General features: G+C 42.4%; 1 protein-coding gene across 1 annotated transcript; it reads right to left on the minus strand.

Annotated features, from left to right (window-relative positions):
• Positions 1-1,771: 1,771 nt before the first annotated feature.
• On the minus strand, positions 1,772-11,706 carry LOC133907392 (mitochondrial import inner membrane translocase subunit TIM22-3-like). Its single transcript, XM_062349426.1, has 5 exons — positions 11,514-11,706; positions 4,113-4,177; positions 3,931-4,003; positions 3,786-3,839; positions 1,772-2,309 (listed from the first exon to the last, which is right to left on the minus strand). The coding sequence occupies exons 1-5, from the start codon at positions 11,656-11,658 to the stop codon at positions 2,080-2,082; spliced, it is 567 nt and encodes a 188-aa protein (XP_062205410.1). The 5' UTR covers positions 11,659-11,706; the 3' UTR covers positions 1,772-2,079.
• Positions 11,707-17,640: the final 5,934 nt, after the last annotated feature.

The following is a 17,640-nucleotide window of genomic DNA, read 5'->3' on the forward strand; positions in this document are numbered from 1 at the left end:
GATCCGGTGACAGCAATGGTACAAGCACTGGACCATCCAGTGTGTACACCAGTAGAAACTAGCCGTTGGACTCCCACTCAAAGTCAATGTGAATAACATTCACTCCAATGTATACTTCATCTTCATCACCGGACTATCTGGTGAGTTATCTTGAGCCAATCCACGCTTTTGCAGCCTCTTTATGTAAAATACTTCGATGTAAGCACTTCCTCTTGACACTGGACCATCCGGTCAGTTCATCTTCGTTCTTCATCACTTGGAATCGCCTCTGCAAGAAATGCTTCGATAAAGCCTTCGGTGCACTCACTTCCCATCACCGGACCTTCTGGTCCGTTGTTCTCCGATCTTCAACACTTGCAACCCTTTCTGCAAGAATTGCTCCGGTGTATATCTTCCGCTGATCACCTGACCTTCCGGTGAGTTCAACTTCTTCTGTCCTGAGCTAAAATACTCCGGTGTGCACCTTCTTCATCAACACCAGACTATCCGGTGGATTCTTCAGTTTTGCTATTCTCTGCAGATAAAACTCTGGTAATATACCTTGCTAAGCGCCGAACTATTTAGTGAAGTCTTCAGCCTTCTCTCCCCCTTTGTCAGAGATGCTCTGGTGATTTTAATTTCTTCTGTACCGGACTATACGGTGAGTTATCTTCCTAGGACTCATCCAATTCAGTCCATCTTTATCCCAATTGTAGTGGTTTCATCATGTATTGCATCTATAAGAGCTGCTAAAACATATACTTGATAAACATATTAGTCCCAATAAATATGTTATTATTAATCATCAAAATCACAATCATGGTCTAATATTACCTTTTTTCTACAAATAGTTGCTTAAACAGTCCCTAAGCACTTTCAATGCAGACGTGTCACGCTGCAACTGGACCATCATGGTCTAAAATATTGCTCTTCCATCTCTCTCAGTCTTAGCTCCTCAAGACAAGGCAAGCAAATAGATACTACTCCGTACTTTTTTATTTATCCTTATTGACTTTTTGCTGTCTAAGTTTTGACTATAACTTTACATCAATATACACTAATAAATTTATATTTTTATTGAAACATTTGTAAAGACAAATCTAGTGATATAATATTCATATAGTCGGATCTTGCTTCTTAAAGGTATGGATTTGTCTCTGGGCGTCGCGGAAGGAAATTTTATGGAGCCAGGCCTTTCGTAGAGACCCGTGCAGCATTTTGACACGTGTCCTTGTGTGCACAGGTATGCACACGTGTGAGCCATGCGATCACGCGTGTATGGCACGGATGAAGGTCTCACGAGGGCCTTACGCGAACGGGTCTCATAAAATTTCTCTCCGGACGTCGCCCCAGCGTACCTCGGCACAGTGGAAGACCCCACGAGCTTTTTTTCCCAGTGGGGGTGAAAAAGCAACGCATGCGCGGCATGGTAGTGCGCCGGCAGGCATGGTTGGCGGAGAAGCGGCCTCCACCACTGGCACTGGGCGATAGGATCAGACTGGCAGATGACTGATTGCGCAATTATTTGATGCACTGCGGCCGAATTGTAGTCTGACTCATATCTCTCTGTGTTGTGTGAGCAGTCTTGTCTGGTTCTCAGTGTGGTTCTGGTTCCCTTTTAAGATTGTGCCGGGCTGAATGTGAGTGGGAAAACTATCTTTCTAGATACTGCTGATGAGGATAAGCAAGAGATTGATACTTCATGTGAGGTAATGATACAGAGGATAGCACAAGATGTGTGGTAATGATACAGATTGATACTTCACCTAAACTTGCGAGCAGAGTCTAAATCTTCGATGAAAATGCGAATTCCATGTTTACCATTTATTTTGCCAAGAACAAATACGTGCCATTCTGCCGGTTTAACATGATGACTGGACAGAAGTAGAATCTCTCTGATGAAAAACAGTCATGTCATCGTTATCTCTTTGTTAAGCTTGTTACAAAACTGAATCAACAAGACTAGATACAAAAATTGATGTTACCATACTCGATCAAGCTCGACACCAAAAATGCGCTACATCACTGTTCAGAAATCCAGAATGCTAAACGAGCCCAGATAGAGAAACTACACGTTTGGGGGTCCGAATTGAGCAGAGTCTAGTGCTTGCGCTTGAGCAAGGTCTGGCAGAATGAACCTAACGCGTCTGAAGCATCCAGAAGTGGCGGAAGTGTAAACGGTGGGAGAACACCACCCTCCTGACGCTTCTCTGTCAAAGAGTTCCGCTCAAGTGTGAGCGCCATTGCGGCCTGCTGCTTGTTGAGCCCGTCCATTATGCTGGAGAACGCCGCGAAGGTGACACAGCTGTGGAACATTGCTTGCGGTGCACCTGGTTCAAGAGAAATTTTGAAGCATACGAAAACGAAGATACAGCTTACGGTTCATGGTTCCACAAAAAAAGGTTTCCGAATTGAATCTATAGCTGAGTAGTAGTAACAGCCTGGACTTAAAGAGAACACGACTAGAAATATCTTTTTAATTCTAACTTCTTGTTCTGCAAGGATGGCTATGTTTGTTACAGCTATCATACTACTCAGAACAAAAACAACAAGAGATACCATCTTCTAAATATAATTTTACTATATTTCTAGTGTAACGTAAAATCTAAGAAGGTGCACACGGCTATGCTAGAGAAGGTATGATGAAATTAACAAAGAAATATTGCACAAGCTGAAGCTAAGAAGTTAGAATCACCCAAGTTCTGTTCTTCTCCCGTTATCATTGTTTTTTCCCCTTAGATTGAGCCTTCAGGTTCTCTACGCACCTTCCTTTCATATTTACATAAAATCTGGCTGTCCATTATTTTATTTTTTTCCCAAGGACGATGCCTATCTCAGTTCCTTTCCTTCAATTGAAATTGGAGATTTAAATTATGCTTTAAGGCATAAATCAGGTTTGGTCTGAGACAAAAATTTATCACTCTATGCTTTAAGGCATTATTAGAAATTGCATACCCTTTTAATTAATTTTTTTGCATATGTTGCATTCAGCATGTAAACAAACACGGCCATCCAGTACAGTAAATTTATATGGAAAAGTTTATAGTCCCCAATCCGACAGGAAACTCTTCTGAAATTATAAAAGTACAATATACAAGCAGTTGAAGACGCACAACTCTGGTGGAGAATGGAGGCCTCACAAGATTACAATTTAGCTTTCTCCCAATAATTTGAACATGCAGGCTGAATACAAGACTAGCCATAGTCTAATTGTTTCTACAGTTTTTTCATATCAATGTCCATGTTACTCCGGTAACAATGCAGACATCAGACCAAAAGAAAATAATTGCAAAATAGTTTACCAAAGAATTTTCAGAGTCAAAAGAACAAGAACAATATTGCAATATAGTCTTCCAAACGTGTTTAATTGCTCAGCAAAAAACAAGTTTCATATACTGTAGACTCATTTTTCATAGTTATAGGAACATCAAAAGAAAAGTTAATTAAAACATTTAATGAATATTTTAAACACTCTGCAGTTTTATTTGGTTCCACTTCCACATGGAACTAAAACATGCATTTTATTAAAAAATTATCCCCATGTATAACACAGAAAAAAACAAAGTTATTGGAATAATATTCTACAAACCAAGATAGTCAGAAGAGTGTGAATAGCAATAAGGTCTCAGAAGGTTTACTCAGCGAAAGCTTGAAAGTAGATACTAGAAAAAATGAAGAGACTCAACAATATCATCCAGCAGACCGGCACCAAGCACTGTTTTTACAAAAGCAGCCTACAATAACCATGCAATGATGCTGGAGATACCGTTAAAAACAGTACTAACTATAGTTCCATGTAGTTGTACCTGGAAAGCTCAAAGCAAGGCCTGTGGAACAACCAGCCACGCCAGCATTGATAACTGCAAAGGAAAGTATTTACTATTTAGTTGATAAGGCACACTTGCTTCTTTATATGCTAACATAGTAATGAAACTAAAGTAAGTTGCATACAATCATCTTTCCCCCGCAGTCTTTTCAACAAGCACATGATGATACTTTGGACACCAGCCAGAGCTGCAAAAGTCTTAATACAAAAATACAAAGAAAAGAAATATTATGAGTTATCTTCTATATGAAAAGATAGAACAATTTCATTATCCAAACTATTTACATGAACATTGCGTTCAATTAACCTTGGCAGAGGATCCAGCGTTGCTGAGTGAAGCTTTCATACCTTGATTCGTGATCAAACCTTTTCCTGGAAAAGAATTAAATAATAGAAATAAGTGAACTTTAGAGAATAAAACTAAATGTTAAAGCACATGCCGACATACTAATAAAAAGTGCAGAACCTTAGCCTGATTGCACTCGGTAGAGTAGATCATATATTGTTATGGAAGGCTGATTTCTCTCTATCTCAGACAGTAAATTGGCATGCAAATATTTCTAACTCAACAGTGCAGGATTTAACACAGATTAGCTTAAAAGTAAAATCTAATAGAACACTATACTGCTATCCATATTAGAAACCTTAGCACAAACTAGATTAGTGGGATGGCAAGATGGTCACATGAGGTCATCCTATCTGTTTGTTTGGCCAGTTGTCATTTTCTTGGAGAAGCTTGGCCGGATATGTAGAACAGGAGGGGCAAATCCCTGAGAGTTTGTCCAAGCATCAAGTTACCTCTCATCCTCTCTTTTTTTGTTTTGTTTTAGGTAGGTACTGAGATTTGAATATTTCTATTTCTTTTGACACTAGATTTTCAGAAAAAAAGAGATTTGACATCTTGATGTTTATCCATACTTCCATACTCAGGTTGGCAGTTGACTATAACTTCCCTAGCCAACTAAGGAGTCCATTTCCATCGACCCACACAGGGGATGGAGGAGAGCTCCGGAATGGATGTGGAGGTTGAGGCGAGATGAGGTGAGGTAAAGTCACCATTTTGTCTCCTTGATCTTACCACACCAACCTAATCTCCAACAAGCTATCATCTTCTGGAATGAATTAAGAACCTACTCGGTTTGTTTCCTCAATCCCCTCTGAGTTATATGCCACCTTATAATGTTTCAATTTCAGAAGGATTCTCCAATGATCAGGACAACAAAATCCAAGCATTCACTACTACCTAAAGCAATCAAACAGTCCCTCAGATAACAATGTGGTTAAAGAAGCGACCCCAGTACAGTTCTTCATATTTGTTAACTGACCTGTTCTCTAGCCCATGATCCATGTTTATAGCTGACCGAGCCTTAGTCAGTTGAGGCCGTTAGCCTCTTGTACAAGCATATTAACAGCACCACTGTGATCAATACAATTCAGTGTTGGATCCATTCTTTCTCTACCTTTCTACATGGTATCAGTCAACATTCAATTTTAACCTCTGTTCGGCTGGCCTACCTCCACCATGAGCGCCTCCTCGTCCTCAGCTTCCGAAGCCAGCTCTCCTCCTCACCTTGGTTCTCAAGTGACCATCAATCCCCCACCTACCTCTCAAGTCCAGTTGATCAAAATGAAATCTCATGTTCCGATCATTCTGGACCTTCACGAGTCCAACTATTGGTCATGGAGCCAGCTCTTTCACGTCGTGTTCGGCAAGTTCGGTCTTTCCGATCACATTGACGGCTCCCTGGCTCATGACGACTCAGATTGGGTACAAAATGACTTCTCGATTGTCTCCTAGTTCTACTCCACCGTCTCCCTCGAAATTTTGCAAATCGTGCAAAGCAAGGACGATACCGCCTACTCCCTATGGTAGACGATCAAGTCCCTGTTCCACGACAACAAGGAAATGCGCTCGGTATACGTCAGCGTCGAGTTCCACAATCTCTATCAAGGAGATCTAACGGTTCTTGCCTACTGCACCGAGTTGAAGTCGTTCGCCAACAACCTTTGCGACCTTGGATCGCTAGTGCAGGACTAGGATCTTGTCCACAATCTTCTCAGTGGTCTCAACCCCCGCTTCCAGCACACCATCCCCGTCCTCACGATGCAACTTGTTTTCCCCACATTTCATCAGACACGCTCCTACCTGCTCCTAGAAGAACATCATCTTGTGCAATTCAAACGTCTTGCGCAGACTACGCCATACATGGCGCAAGCGCCATCCCACCTTCTTGCTCCTGGCAGTGGTGGCGTGTCGTTCAGCCTGACCGCACAATCGCCGCAAACTACGTCTGGTGGGTCCTCCAGCTCTGGACCTGTCACGTCATCTTACGATGGCAAGCAGACCAAGAACAAGTCTGGCGGTGGTCAGGGTTCATCATCCAACAATGGGCGCACATCTGCGTTGCCACCGCCTCCTTTCCCACCCGACCAACCCATGGGCGGATCTGTTTCAGGCCTGACCACTGGGGCGTGCAACAGCTCCTCCTGGCACTGGCATTCTTGATGATCGTCCTGGCGCTCCACCACCAAAGGCTCTTCATGCTACTTCGACACCGATGGCTTCTCCGACACCTACAGTGCCACCGAGCTGAGATAAAGCATCTCTGATCCAAGCTCTCAACAACATGGCTTTGCAGCCATCCAATGCTAGTGTTCCCGAGTGGTACCTCGACACAGGCGCGTCGTCGCACATGTCTTCGAGCAGTGGTAATCTCTCCTCCATCTCCCCCTTTCCCTCTTCATTTGGCATCATAGTTGGTAATGGCGCTTCCGTTCCTATCACTCACACAGGCAACACCATTATTCCAACTTCCTCTCGTCCACTGCATTTATCTAATATACTTGTTGCACCACACATCAGCAAGAACTTGTTGCCTGTTCGCGCTCTTACTCGTGCTAACTCTATCTCTATGGAATTTGATCGTCATGCTTCTCTGTAAAGGACCTACAAACCAAGGAGGTGATGCTTCGATGTGACAAGGAGGTGATGCTTCGATGTGACAACTCGGAAGAACTTTACCCTCTAGCTTGTTGATTTGCTCCGGGAGTGCATGTGTTTGGTCACCACATCCGCAGAAACTTGGCATTAATGCTTCGACCATCCGGGTCAAGATTCCTTTCGCAAGCTCTGGAGCTCTTTTGATTTCAGTTGCAATAAATCTACACCACCCTCTTGCCAGACATGTCGCTTAGGCAAGCATACTCGATTACCATTTTCTCGTTCCAATTCAAACACTCAATTTCTCTTTCAATTACTGCATTGTGATGTGTGGATCATAGTCACAACAAATTCAGGTCGATCGGGTCAAGGAACGGGGTCGCGGGACGTGGGTCGACATCTAACAAAAATGTGGTACGAATAGGGTTTACCTCTTCAGGACGACAAATTAACGATGTAGAAGGTGACCCCGATTCATCCGGGTCGATGCCTCATTGTAAAGACTAAGTACATATGCTATAAATATTAACAGGTATTTATATATATATATATATATATATATATATATATATATATCAGCCAAAAAATAACAAAAGAAATATATTTGGCCCATGCCACACTGTTCAATCCATTATGAAACTAAAGCCCACTCAGCCCATACCCTCATCATCTCCGCCAACAACACCTTTTTCTCTCTCATGAACCTTATCTACTCCTTTCCACCACACAACCCTCTCTCTCTCACGTAGCAGCTCTCTCTCTCTCCCTCTCTCTCTCTCTCTACAGAAGCGGAGCATCCCATGGAGAGCCCTCCGTCCTCCTCTCCAGCGTGCGCTCCATCTGCCCGTGCCTCCTCACCTCTCGACGCCCGCCCCTTCCCACCGCCCGCTACCTGTCGCCGCCTACGCCTCCTCTCCCCCCAACGCCCGCCCCTCCCCAACGCCTGCCGCCACCATCATTGTCGCTCGATGATCACAGGGCCAGCCACCGGATCTCCTCCCACCCCCCCTAGTTCCCGCTGTGGCTACGACCGCCTCTACCTGATTTGCCTCCGCCACCATTCTTGTCCGTCCTTGACGTTAAATCCGTCGGGGCGACAACCCTGCCAGAATGGGGACTTCGACCCCGTACGTGCCCCCTCGATTCGGGATGGCGTCCCAGGGTCAGGGAACGCAAGGTCGACGCTGTATCCGGTGACTATGGTGTAGACTTCGCCCGTTCTTAGCATATTTGGCCTTCAATACTACTTAGCATCGATGCCCTAACACTTTTGGGCAGATGCATTGCAGACTGCTTCCTACTCCCTCTGTTCAAAAATACAATACGTATTTTGTTCTGACTCAGTCTTCAAGTTAGCCTTTGACCATTGTTTTCTCATAAAATATATAGTTTATAGCTACAAAACTCATATAGTGTGAAAACGTTTTGAAATATAAATCTAATTGTATAATTTTTATATACTAAACATACTTATAATTTGACTAATTGTTGGTCAAAATATATAAAATTTGATTTTTTTTTTCAAAACAAAATACGCCTTGTATTCTTGAATGGAGGGAATACTTGGTCAATCAGTGCCCTTGCAAACCAAAAGTTTTGTAGACGCCTTACCAACTCCTATATGGCTCTCCTCCAGACTACAATATTTTGTGTGTTTTTGGTTGTTTATGTTTTCCAAACTTAACAGCCACATCGTCATCTTCCTTGGGTACCCGCCCGATCATTGTGGTTATCGGTGCTACAATCTTCAAACTAGGCGTGTCATCATCTCCTGACACGTCTATTTTGATGAGCATATCTTTCCATTTGCTCAACAACAATCGCAATCTCTGCCACATCCTGCTCTGGTCGACGATCAACCCTGTGACGCCCTCAACATACAGCCTCAACTTGCGCTCCGCAATCCGCCCGTTCAGCACACTCGCCATGCACTTACCGCCGCAACACGCGCCACGCTTGACTCCAGTGCCTGCAATCTACACACTCAAGCGTCACCTGCGCCACCACCGACGGCCTCCTCATCCAGCACCACAATGCCTACCCATTCGCCACTTCAACCAATGCACCCGATGACAACACGTGGGCGTGCAAGTGTGTTCAAACCCAATCCTCGCTACACTACCAACGTTGCCACTATTGTTATCGTCTCGCCACTCCCTCCCTCTATACAGGTTGCGTCCCGCGGCCCACACTTGCATGCAACAATGAAGAAGAATTTGATGCACTCGTGGCGAACCACCCTTGGCAGATCATTCCCAGGCCAAGACATGTCAACGTGGTGAGCGAGAAATGGGTATTCAAACACAAGACTCATGCGGATGGCAGTCTTGAAAGGTACAAAGCGTGTTGGGTCGTTCATGGTTTCTCACAGCAGCATGGAGTTGGTTATGCCGAGACGTTTAGTCCCGTTGTCAAACCCGGGACAGTTCAGATTGTTCTTACCATTGCAACATCTCATGATTGCAAACCCGAACCAACTTGATGTCCGCAATGCTTTCTTACATAGGCACTTGGATGAGCAAGTGTATTGCAAACAACCGGCTGGCTTCGTTGATCAAGCTCACCTTGACTATGTGTCTTCTCTCAAAGTCTTTGTATGGGCTAAAGAAGGCACCACACGTATGGTTTCTATGTTTTGCCAACTACACCACGACGATTGGGTTCATTGCCTCGCGCTCCGACGCCTCCCTTTTCACCCTACACTGTGGCTCGGCAACAACACCACTCTTCCTCTACATCGACGATATTGTTGACTGCCTCGACACGCGCCTTGCTCCATGACATCGTCCACGACTTGCAGTTCAAGTTCTCGATTAAGGATCTCAGCCACCTCCATTACTTCATCGGCATCAACGTGACGCACTTCGCCAAGGGCTTCTTCCTGTCACAACAAACCTATGCTGAGGAAATATTGGAACACGCAGGTATGACAACATGCAAGACAGCGCCCATGCCAATCAACACCAAGCCTAAACTTGCTGCAGATTCCGGCAACCTCGACATCGATAGCTCCGACTACCGAGGCCTTGCCGGAGCCCTCAAGTACCTAACAGTGACACGCCCTTGCATATGCTGTTCAGCGGGCTTGCTTGCATATGCATGATCCGGAGGACTGTCACCTGGCGTTGCTCAAAAGGATACTGCGGTATGTACATGGAACGACGGCGTTCAGCCTCCAGCTCCAAGTCTTGCTATTGTTGGACATATGTGCCTACTCCGATGCGGACTGGGCCGAATGCCCAAATACATGTTGATCGACTTCAGGCTATTGCGTTTATCTCGATGATTCCCTCATTAGTTGGCTGTCCAAACGGTGTCCCATTCAAGTGCCAAAGCCGAATACCACGTCATGGTGAACGCGGTAGCATAATGTTGTTGGCTTCATCAGTTGCTCAATGAACTTCACTGCGTCATCAACAAAGCTTCCATTGTTTACTGCAAACGTGTCCGCGGTTTACATGGCTCGCAATCCAGTTCATCATCGGTTGTCCAGCGATTTGTTCAATTCCTTCATCGCTGGTGACAAAGTACAGACTGCTTGGGGAGGGGGGGGTGTTAACTTACGTGTCTAGCTCGTGATCCATGTTTAGGGTGCATTTGATAGGGTTCCGGTTTCTCCCAGAAATGTTTTGGTTCCGGATTCTCTCTAGAAACGTTTCTCTGGTGACTCAATCACCTTTGGAAACCATTTGGCTAGTTGTCTGGATCTAGTTTCTTAAAAGAGAGAATCGTGGTGCAATTGACCATTTTGCCTTTTGTTGATATACTATTTTTTGCAATAACAACATTACATTAACAATAATTGACATACATACACAGCATGAGCATCATCTCTTATCGTTTTTGAGCAATTGTTGCATGCATTTGAATTTAATTGGAATTGATCAAATTCCAGACAAGTGAGGTCATGTGAAGAAACTTGAAATTTCACAATATAACTTAGAGCTGGCGATAAATTTAGAAATTAGTCCATTAATTAAGATGAATATTGGTGAATTTTTCCTAATTTTGGGAATCCTTTTAAAGCTCTAAAAATTCGAAGAAGCTGCAAAAACAGTCAACTTTAATGAATTTGAATTTGAATTTTGTTCAGGTTTTTTAAGTGCAACTAGTTAAAATGGGTTGCTTACGGATTATAGAACCTACATAAAAATTGGTTGATTTTTTGGAGTCTTTTAGAAGGTCTAAAACTATAGGGGAAAGAGATTAAAAATATGGATTTTTGAGGCATCTTGTAACAGAGCTATTGGCTGAATCGGGAGAAACGGACTCCGCTGATTCCCTGGAACATTTCAGCTGGACACGTTTCTACGCAGACCGTTTGGATGCCTCTCTGCCTGATTCTAGCTTGAATCTGAAACGATCCACGCATCCAAACGGGGCCTTATAGCTGACCGAGGCCGTTAGCCTCTTGTACATGTATATTAACAGCATCACTGTGATCAATACAATTCAGTGTAGCATCCATTCTTTCTCTACCTTCCTACAATATTGCCGATTCATCTATAGAACCACCAATTTCAAGATATAATCAGAGCAATCGTATTCCCTTCCCATCCTAACCTACCACACAACTAACCTCATCCAGGACGATGATTCATGTTCTTCCCACAACTCCCCAAAAGCAGTCCGAATCTTTCATACAGCACTCGAGCTAACACGCCCGGAACAAACTAGTAGGGCTCGACGACGAGGACATCCAAACTTAAAGAGAGCAAGGGGGCGAATTGAAACGACCGGGGGAAGGAGGAGGAGGGAAGGAGAAACCGTATCCGACGAGCGAGCCGACGAAGGCGCCGGCGGCGAGGTCCCCGGCGGAGCGCAGGAGGCAGACGACGGGCGCAGCGAGCGGCGTCGACGGCGGCGCGCCCAGCTCGTCCCCGTCCCATTCGCGCCCGCGCCTCGCCGCCATCTCTCCTCTTGCTGCGCTCCTTTCTCCTTTCTTTCTCGCTTATTACCCTTTCCCAGTATCCGAAGTGGGATATTATTCCTATGTTTATCGTTGTGGCGTGGTGGGGCCGGCGAATAGGTGGCACGCGAACCTAGCAGCTGGGTCCCACCTGACAGGCTCTGTTCAACCACCTTTTGTAGGCTTTTGAACGCAGAATGTAAATACATAGGAATTTGATAAGAATCCATTTACAAAATTTGAGAACGGTAAAACAGAAGAAATTAATAGTAATGGTCATTCAGGTAGAATGCAGGAACAATATAGGTTCCGATTCATATGGAATTATTTTCCTTTATTTTATTGGGTCGTAAATTTTTAAAATTGTACATCCAAGAAACTATTCCATAGCATGTCTGCGACAGATCGGAAACAAGCTTACTCCTTTTATGAATCAGAACCTACTTTGTGAGCAAAACATACAAGAGCTGTCACCATAAGGGAAACTCTATTCCTGCGTTTTTTTGAACGGCTATTCCTTATGTTTTGAAACAGATACATTTCTTCTTAAATCCTATTATATTAATGTGTTTTAATTCCACTTCTGCATTGGAAATTAATATATAGTCAAATCCGTATCCTATTAGTATGATTTTTTAATTCCACTTCTGCATTGGAAATTAATATGTAGTCAAATAGAGCGTCTTTTATTTTCCCTTTTAGAGTAACTCCAACACTCACGCTATCATTGTCTCTATCTTCAAAGTAGCGTGTGCAGCTTCAAAACCAGCCTCCAACAGACATAGTAACACACGCTATTTATAGATGCTCTCCAAATCGCCTTGCCCGTATGCCAAATCTAGCGTGTCATGCCCTGGCCACCATCTAGCAACCACATACTCTGTCTAGAGGTGAGAGAGAGGCCTGCAGCCAGTTAATTAGCTTTTACTAGAAAAAATTATTTCTTCCCTTCTCTTTTATAAAGTCAAAAAGTGGCTTTGTAGAGCTCTAAAATCATAACGATTTTTGTATTAATTGAATAAATAACAAAGAATCTATTTTAACTAGTTCCCACTAAAAATATCTTACAAATTTTAAATGAAAATTCTCCAAATTTAACTTTTTTTTTTGCATTTCTTGAATTTTTAGGGCATAAATTTAATTACAAAAAATTAGGAAAAATCCATGAATATTCATATAAACTAATGTACTAATTTCTAAAATTATTGACAGCTCTATGTTGCATAGTATTTTTGAGTTCCTTAATAGCACATCAATTTCACATTATGTTTTAAATTGTTCGCAATTTATTGTGAAATTCTTTCTCTTTTCAATAGTTACTCAAAGTTTTAAATGAGATTTCATATTGTCGTTACAAAATATAGTCGTTACAAATATATTATTAGTTATAAAATACAATTAAAAATGGAAGAGAGAATATGGATGGTGAAATATGGATGTGTTGTTAGAGTGGTTGAGTAATATGAAGGGAAAATCTTTATAGATGTCAATACATATGGAGATATGGATGGTGCATTATAGATGGTATGTTGGAGTAGCTCTTAAAAACGGGAGATAGCAGCTTAGGTTCCCTTGAGAATTGATGACGTAAGAACTCATTATGGCACACACTCACTCCAAAGAAGAAGAAGAAAAAGGGATTCTTCTAGTGCCACTACAAATTTCCATAATCCCTTTATATGCCATTGGTTGAGTCAATGATATGTGGGATCTGGATCTATATGCTATAGACACATGCTACGGCATATAATAGATTTTCATATTTCACTACTTAAAAAAAGGTCATCCACACCCTCTCGTCACTGTTGGTTTAAAAATAACTAACAGTGATAAGGTATCACTACCAGTTCACAAGGTCCAACCACCGATCAATCGGTGAGCTGTTGAGAACTGACAGTGATAAATACTATCATTGATGGTTTTATTACAAACTAGCAGTGATATAACACTGTCGGTTCATATAATATACCGACAATGATACTTGTGTTATCACTATCGGTTGGTTAGAAAAATCGGCAGTGTTGTATCACTACCGTTGGTGTTATGGACCGGTAATGATGTGTCACAGTATATAATGGTTCTGTCCCTGAGACTGAGCAGGATAGAAGAGCTCTATTCTGCTCGACGGCTCTGCTCGACATGCAGCGGCTCTTTGCGGTGAGCTTGCACGACGAGGCTTCAAAATTTGTTGAAATCCACATGACCTAGGTGCTCCAAGGTTAGTAAGTTCATATATATTTCATTTGTACTTAGATTTACTTGCTAGATTGCTCTAGGTTTTGGAAACCTGTGCTAGTTCCATGATGATGAACTTTAAAGGAGTTAGAGCTCTAAGTGACCTAGTGAATTTAAGCTAATCAATTTTAGGTATACATTATCTAGGTAATTAGGTTATATATATTTTATTTGTACTTAGATTTATTTGTTAGATTGCTCTAGATTTTGAAAAAATGTGCTTGTTCCATGCACTTATTTTGCATTATATTCTAGGGATGAATTTATTTATCATTATTTAGCATTATATTCTATTGTTGATAATAATTAATTAAATTGATTGTTGTTTCATATTAATGCAATGGATTTATAATAATTGATAAATTATAGATAAACCAAATATGGATGTAGGATACTGATCGTAATGGTCCAGAGCTTTTTAACGGTATGGGATCTTTTTTTAGCGTTGCTGCGGCGTACAAGTCAATTAATTGTGATGGCTATATATGTTGTTTATGTACTGATTGAAAAAATGAGAAGTAGTTTTCAAGCATAGAGCAAATCCGTGCACATTTGCTTCAAAAGGGTTTCAAACCTGATTATACACGTTGGACCAAACATGATGAAGATGAGGAGTTTGAACATGAAGGACAACACATTGTTGAAGAAGATAGAGGCAATGATATGATGGCTAATAAAGACAATGATATGCCGGTGTTCGAAGATACTTTGGTCCACGACTATGAAGATGACATAGATCATATGTTGCGTGATAGAAGGGGGGACTTGACCAGTGAAAAATAACATCAAAAGTTCTAACATATGATAGAGGATTTTAAAACACCCTTGTTCCTGAACTATAAGAATGAGCACATAAAGTTGCATACGGTGCTAACATTGCTACAATTAAAGGCTAGCAACGGTTGGTTGGATAAGTGCTTCAATGAGTTGTTACAGTTCTTGGATGACTTGCTAACAAAGGAGAATGTGTTGCCTGAAACCATGTACCAGGCCAAGCAAGTTGTATGCCTGTTGGGTTTGGAAATAGAGAAAATTCATGCATGTCCAAATGACAAAATATTGTATCGCAAAGATTTTTCAGAATTAGATGCATGTCCGGTGTGCGGAGCATCATGGTATAAGCGGCACAATAATGATAATGATGTGGCTGTGAACCGTAAGAAGAAAAGACATCCTGCTAAGGTGGTGCGGTATTTCCCTATAATCACTATTTGAAGCGATTGCTTGCGAACAAAAGACATGCCTAGTTGATGTGATGGTGAAGGGATCAGTAATGTCCTAAGAGGGGGGAGTGAATTAGGACACTTAGAACTATTTTAGCTCCAAAAACAACATAAGACAAACCTATATCAAATTCTATCTAAATATGCTCTAGATTTATCTAGTGTGTCTATTCTACCGATCAAAGCACTTGCAACCTATCTAAGAAGGTAAATAGTAAGAATTTAAATGCAGAAATGTAAATAAAATAGAGGGAGCAAACTCGGCACAAGGATTTTTTTTCCGTGGTGTCGATGGTATGAATACCACCCCTAGTCCACGTTGAAGCTCCACTAAGGATATGCTCACGGTCGGCACCCAATCACGGCTATTGAGCTACCAAGTCACAAAGATAAGGTCTCAACCCATATGAACCACCAAGCCACCAAAGCAAGGTTCACCACTAGTCTCTCTTCCGGTTCCTTGTCACCGTGATCACTTTGGAGCTTGAGCCGCCAAGGCAAGGGTCTCCGCGTCCCTGCACAATCGTCTTGCCGCCGCTCCACACCAAGTCAGAGAGTCAACAAGCTTACCGGTGAGCCACTAGGACTCCAAGGTGCAGCATACCACTTGGTACAAGGTTGGATCACTCCTTGATCCACTCTCTAGGCAGCAATCACCTAGCAACACTCTCTATAGGCCTATAAACACTAATCACTCACTAATCTTGTGCTTAATCACCTTGGATAATCACTTTAAGCACTTTGGTGGCTTGGATGTCTTCTCAAGTGTACATGAACTTCTCTGGACTCCAGTAGCATGCCACTCCTTCAAATGACTGAGTGGGGGATATTTATAGCCTCAAACCAGCGCACTAGCCGTTAACCCAACGACTCAGCAAAGTTGGTAACATTGGATGATCTGGTAAGAACAATAGTACGAACACTGGATCATCCGGTGAGTACACTCTCACAAACTAGTCGTTGGAACCCCACTCAAGCCTCTGTCAACACCAGACATTTCGGTGCATAATTCATCTCCATCAGCAGACTATCCAGTGAGTATATACTTCGAATCTGAGCCAACTGCATCCTCTCTGTGTAAATTGCTCCGGTGTAAGCATCCAGCGTATATCACTTCATCACCGGACTATCCAGTGAGTTGACTTCAGCCAACCGAGCCAATGCAGCCCTCTCTGGAAATAATACTCTGGTGTACACAGGATCCATCACTGGACCATCCGGTGCCTTAAACTTTGTTCTTCAACACTTGGCACCCTTTGTAAATTAGTCCGGTATTAAGCCTTCGGTGTGTACAACACATACACATGACCTTCCGGTGTGTTGAACTCCTTCTGTCCATTTGCACTATTTATTGTCCGGTGTATGCAACACATTGATCACTGGATTATCCGGTGTTTGGATCTTCAACTTCAATGGCTACAACCTTTTCTAGACGAAATGCTCTGGTCTGTATCTTCTCTGATTCTCGAACCTTCCGGTGAGGTCTTCTGTGAGGAACCGTCTACATAATATTCTAACTAATCACTAGGAGGATCATTATTTATAATCACAACCTTGATGATTAATCAAAATATCATCCTGATAGTCCCAGCACATGTTTTGTGTTCAAGATCGGAACACATGCCTTTCCAACATATACATCACAATAAAACTTAAGAAAAAGCGAATAATTAACATTATATTACGGTTCTTAAGCATGCAACAAGTTATTATAATTTACAGCAAAAGAGAGCTAGGAGAAGACTAAAACATGCTCAACTCCTAACCAGCAAAAGAAACTAAGAAGTGGAAGACTAAAAGCTATACAACAAAAGGAGGATGGAGCCATATGCACTTAGGCTCCATCACAAAAGCACGCCAAGTGAGTAGGATGTACTACTCAAGCCCACCACCACCCTCGGTAGGCGTGAAGTATCCAAACACCACATGTTCCTCACCTGCAAAACTTGTAGAGCAGCTGAGGACGAAGGTACTCGCAAAACTTAATCCATATAGGGTACATATAAATAACCCGACTTCAAGGATCATGCGTTGAGCTATTAGCAAGAAAACGACCACAATGTTAAGTACATTTAATATGCTTAAGCAACCTAGACATATGTGTGAGCACCTATACTTAACCAACATAAATTGAAATCAACAATAGTATGTGAGTGTAAAAGCAACCAAGGGTAATATATCAGAGCCAACATCAATATTTTCCAACCATCACCAATACCACCATTAACCTACAACAAAACTCTACAATAGTGCGTATGGACAAAAAGAATGCTCATGACCGAGAGCGCAGTATTTCAAAGTGTTTTTACACCCTGCATGGGGATACTCCTTTACCCACACGACATGAGGACCATTCGGCTTGTGCCACTCACTAAAGTGCACACAAGTGGGTACTCGTGACAACCTTTCCCAATAAGTCCCAACCATTTGATACATTCATCGCTCGGTGTGGAGGTATCCAGAATCACTCCCGGAGCAAACTAGATACCTCTACAAGCCTGTCTGCTCACACTGTCAATGTTCAGGC

Source organism: Phragmites australis, chromosome 24 (genome assembly GCF_958298935.1).
Source record: "Phragmites australis chromosome 24, lpPhrAust1.1, whole genome shotgun sequence".
NCBI lineage: Eukaryota > Viridiplantae > Streptophyta > Magnoliopsida > Poales > Poaceae > Phragmites > Phragmites australis.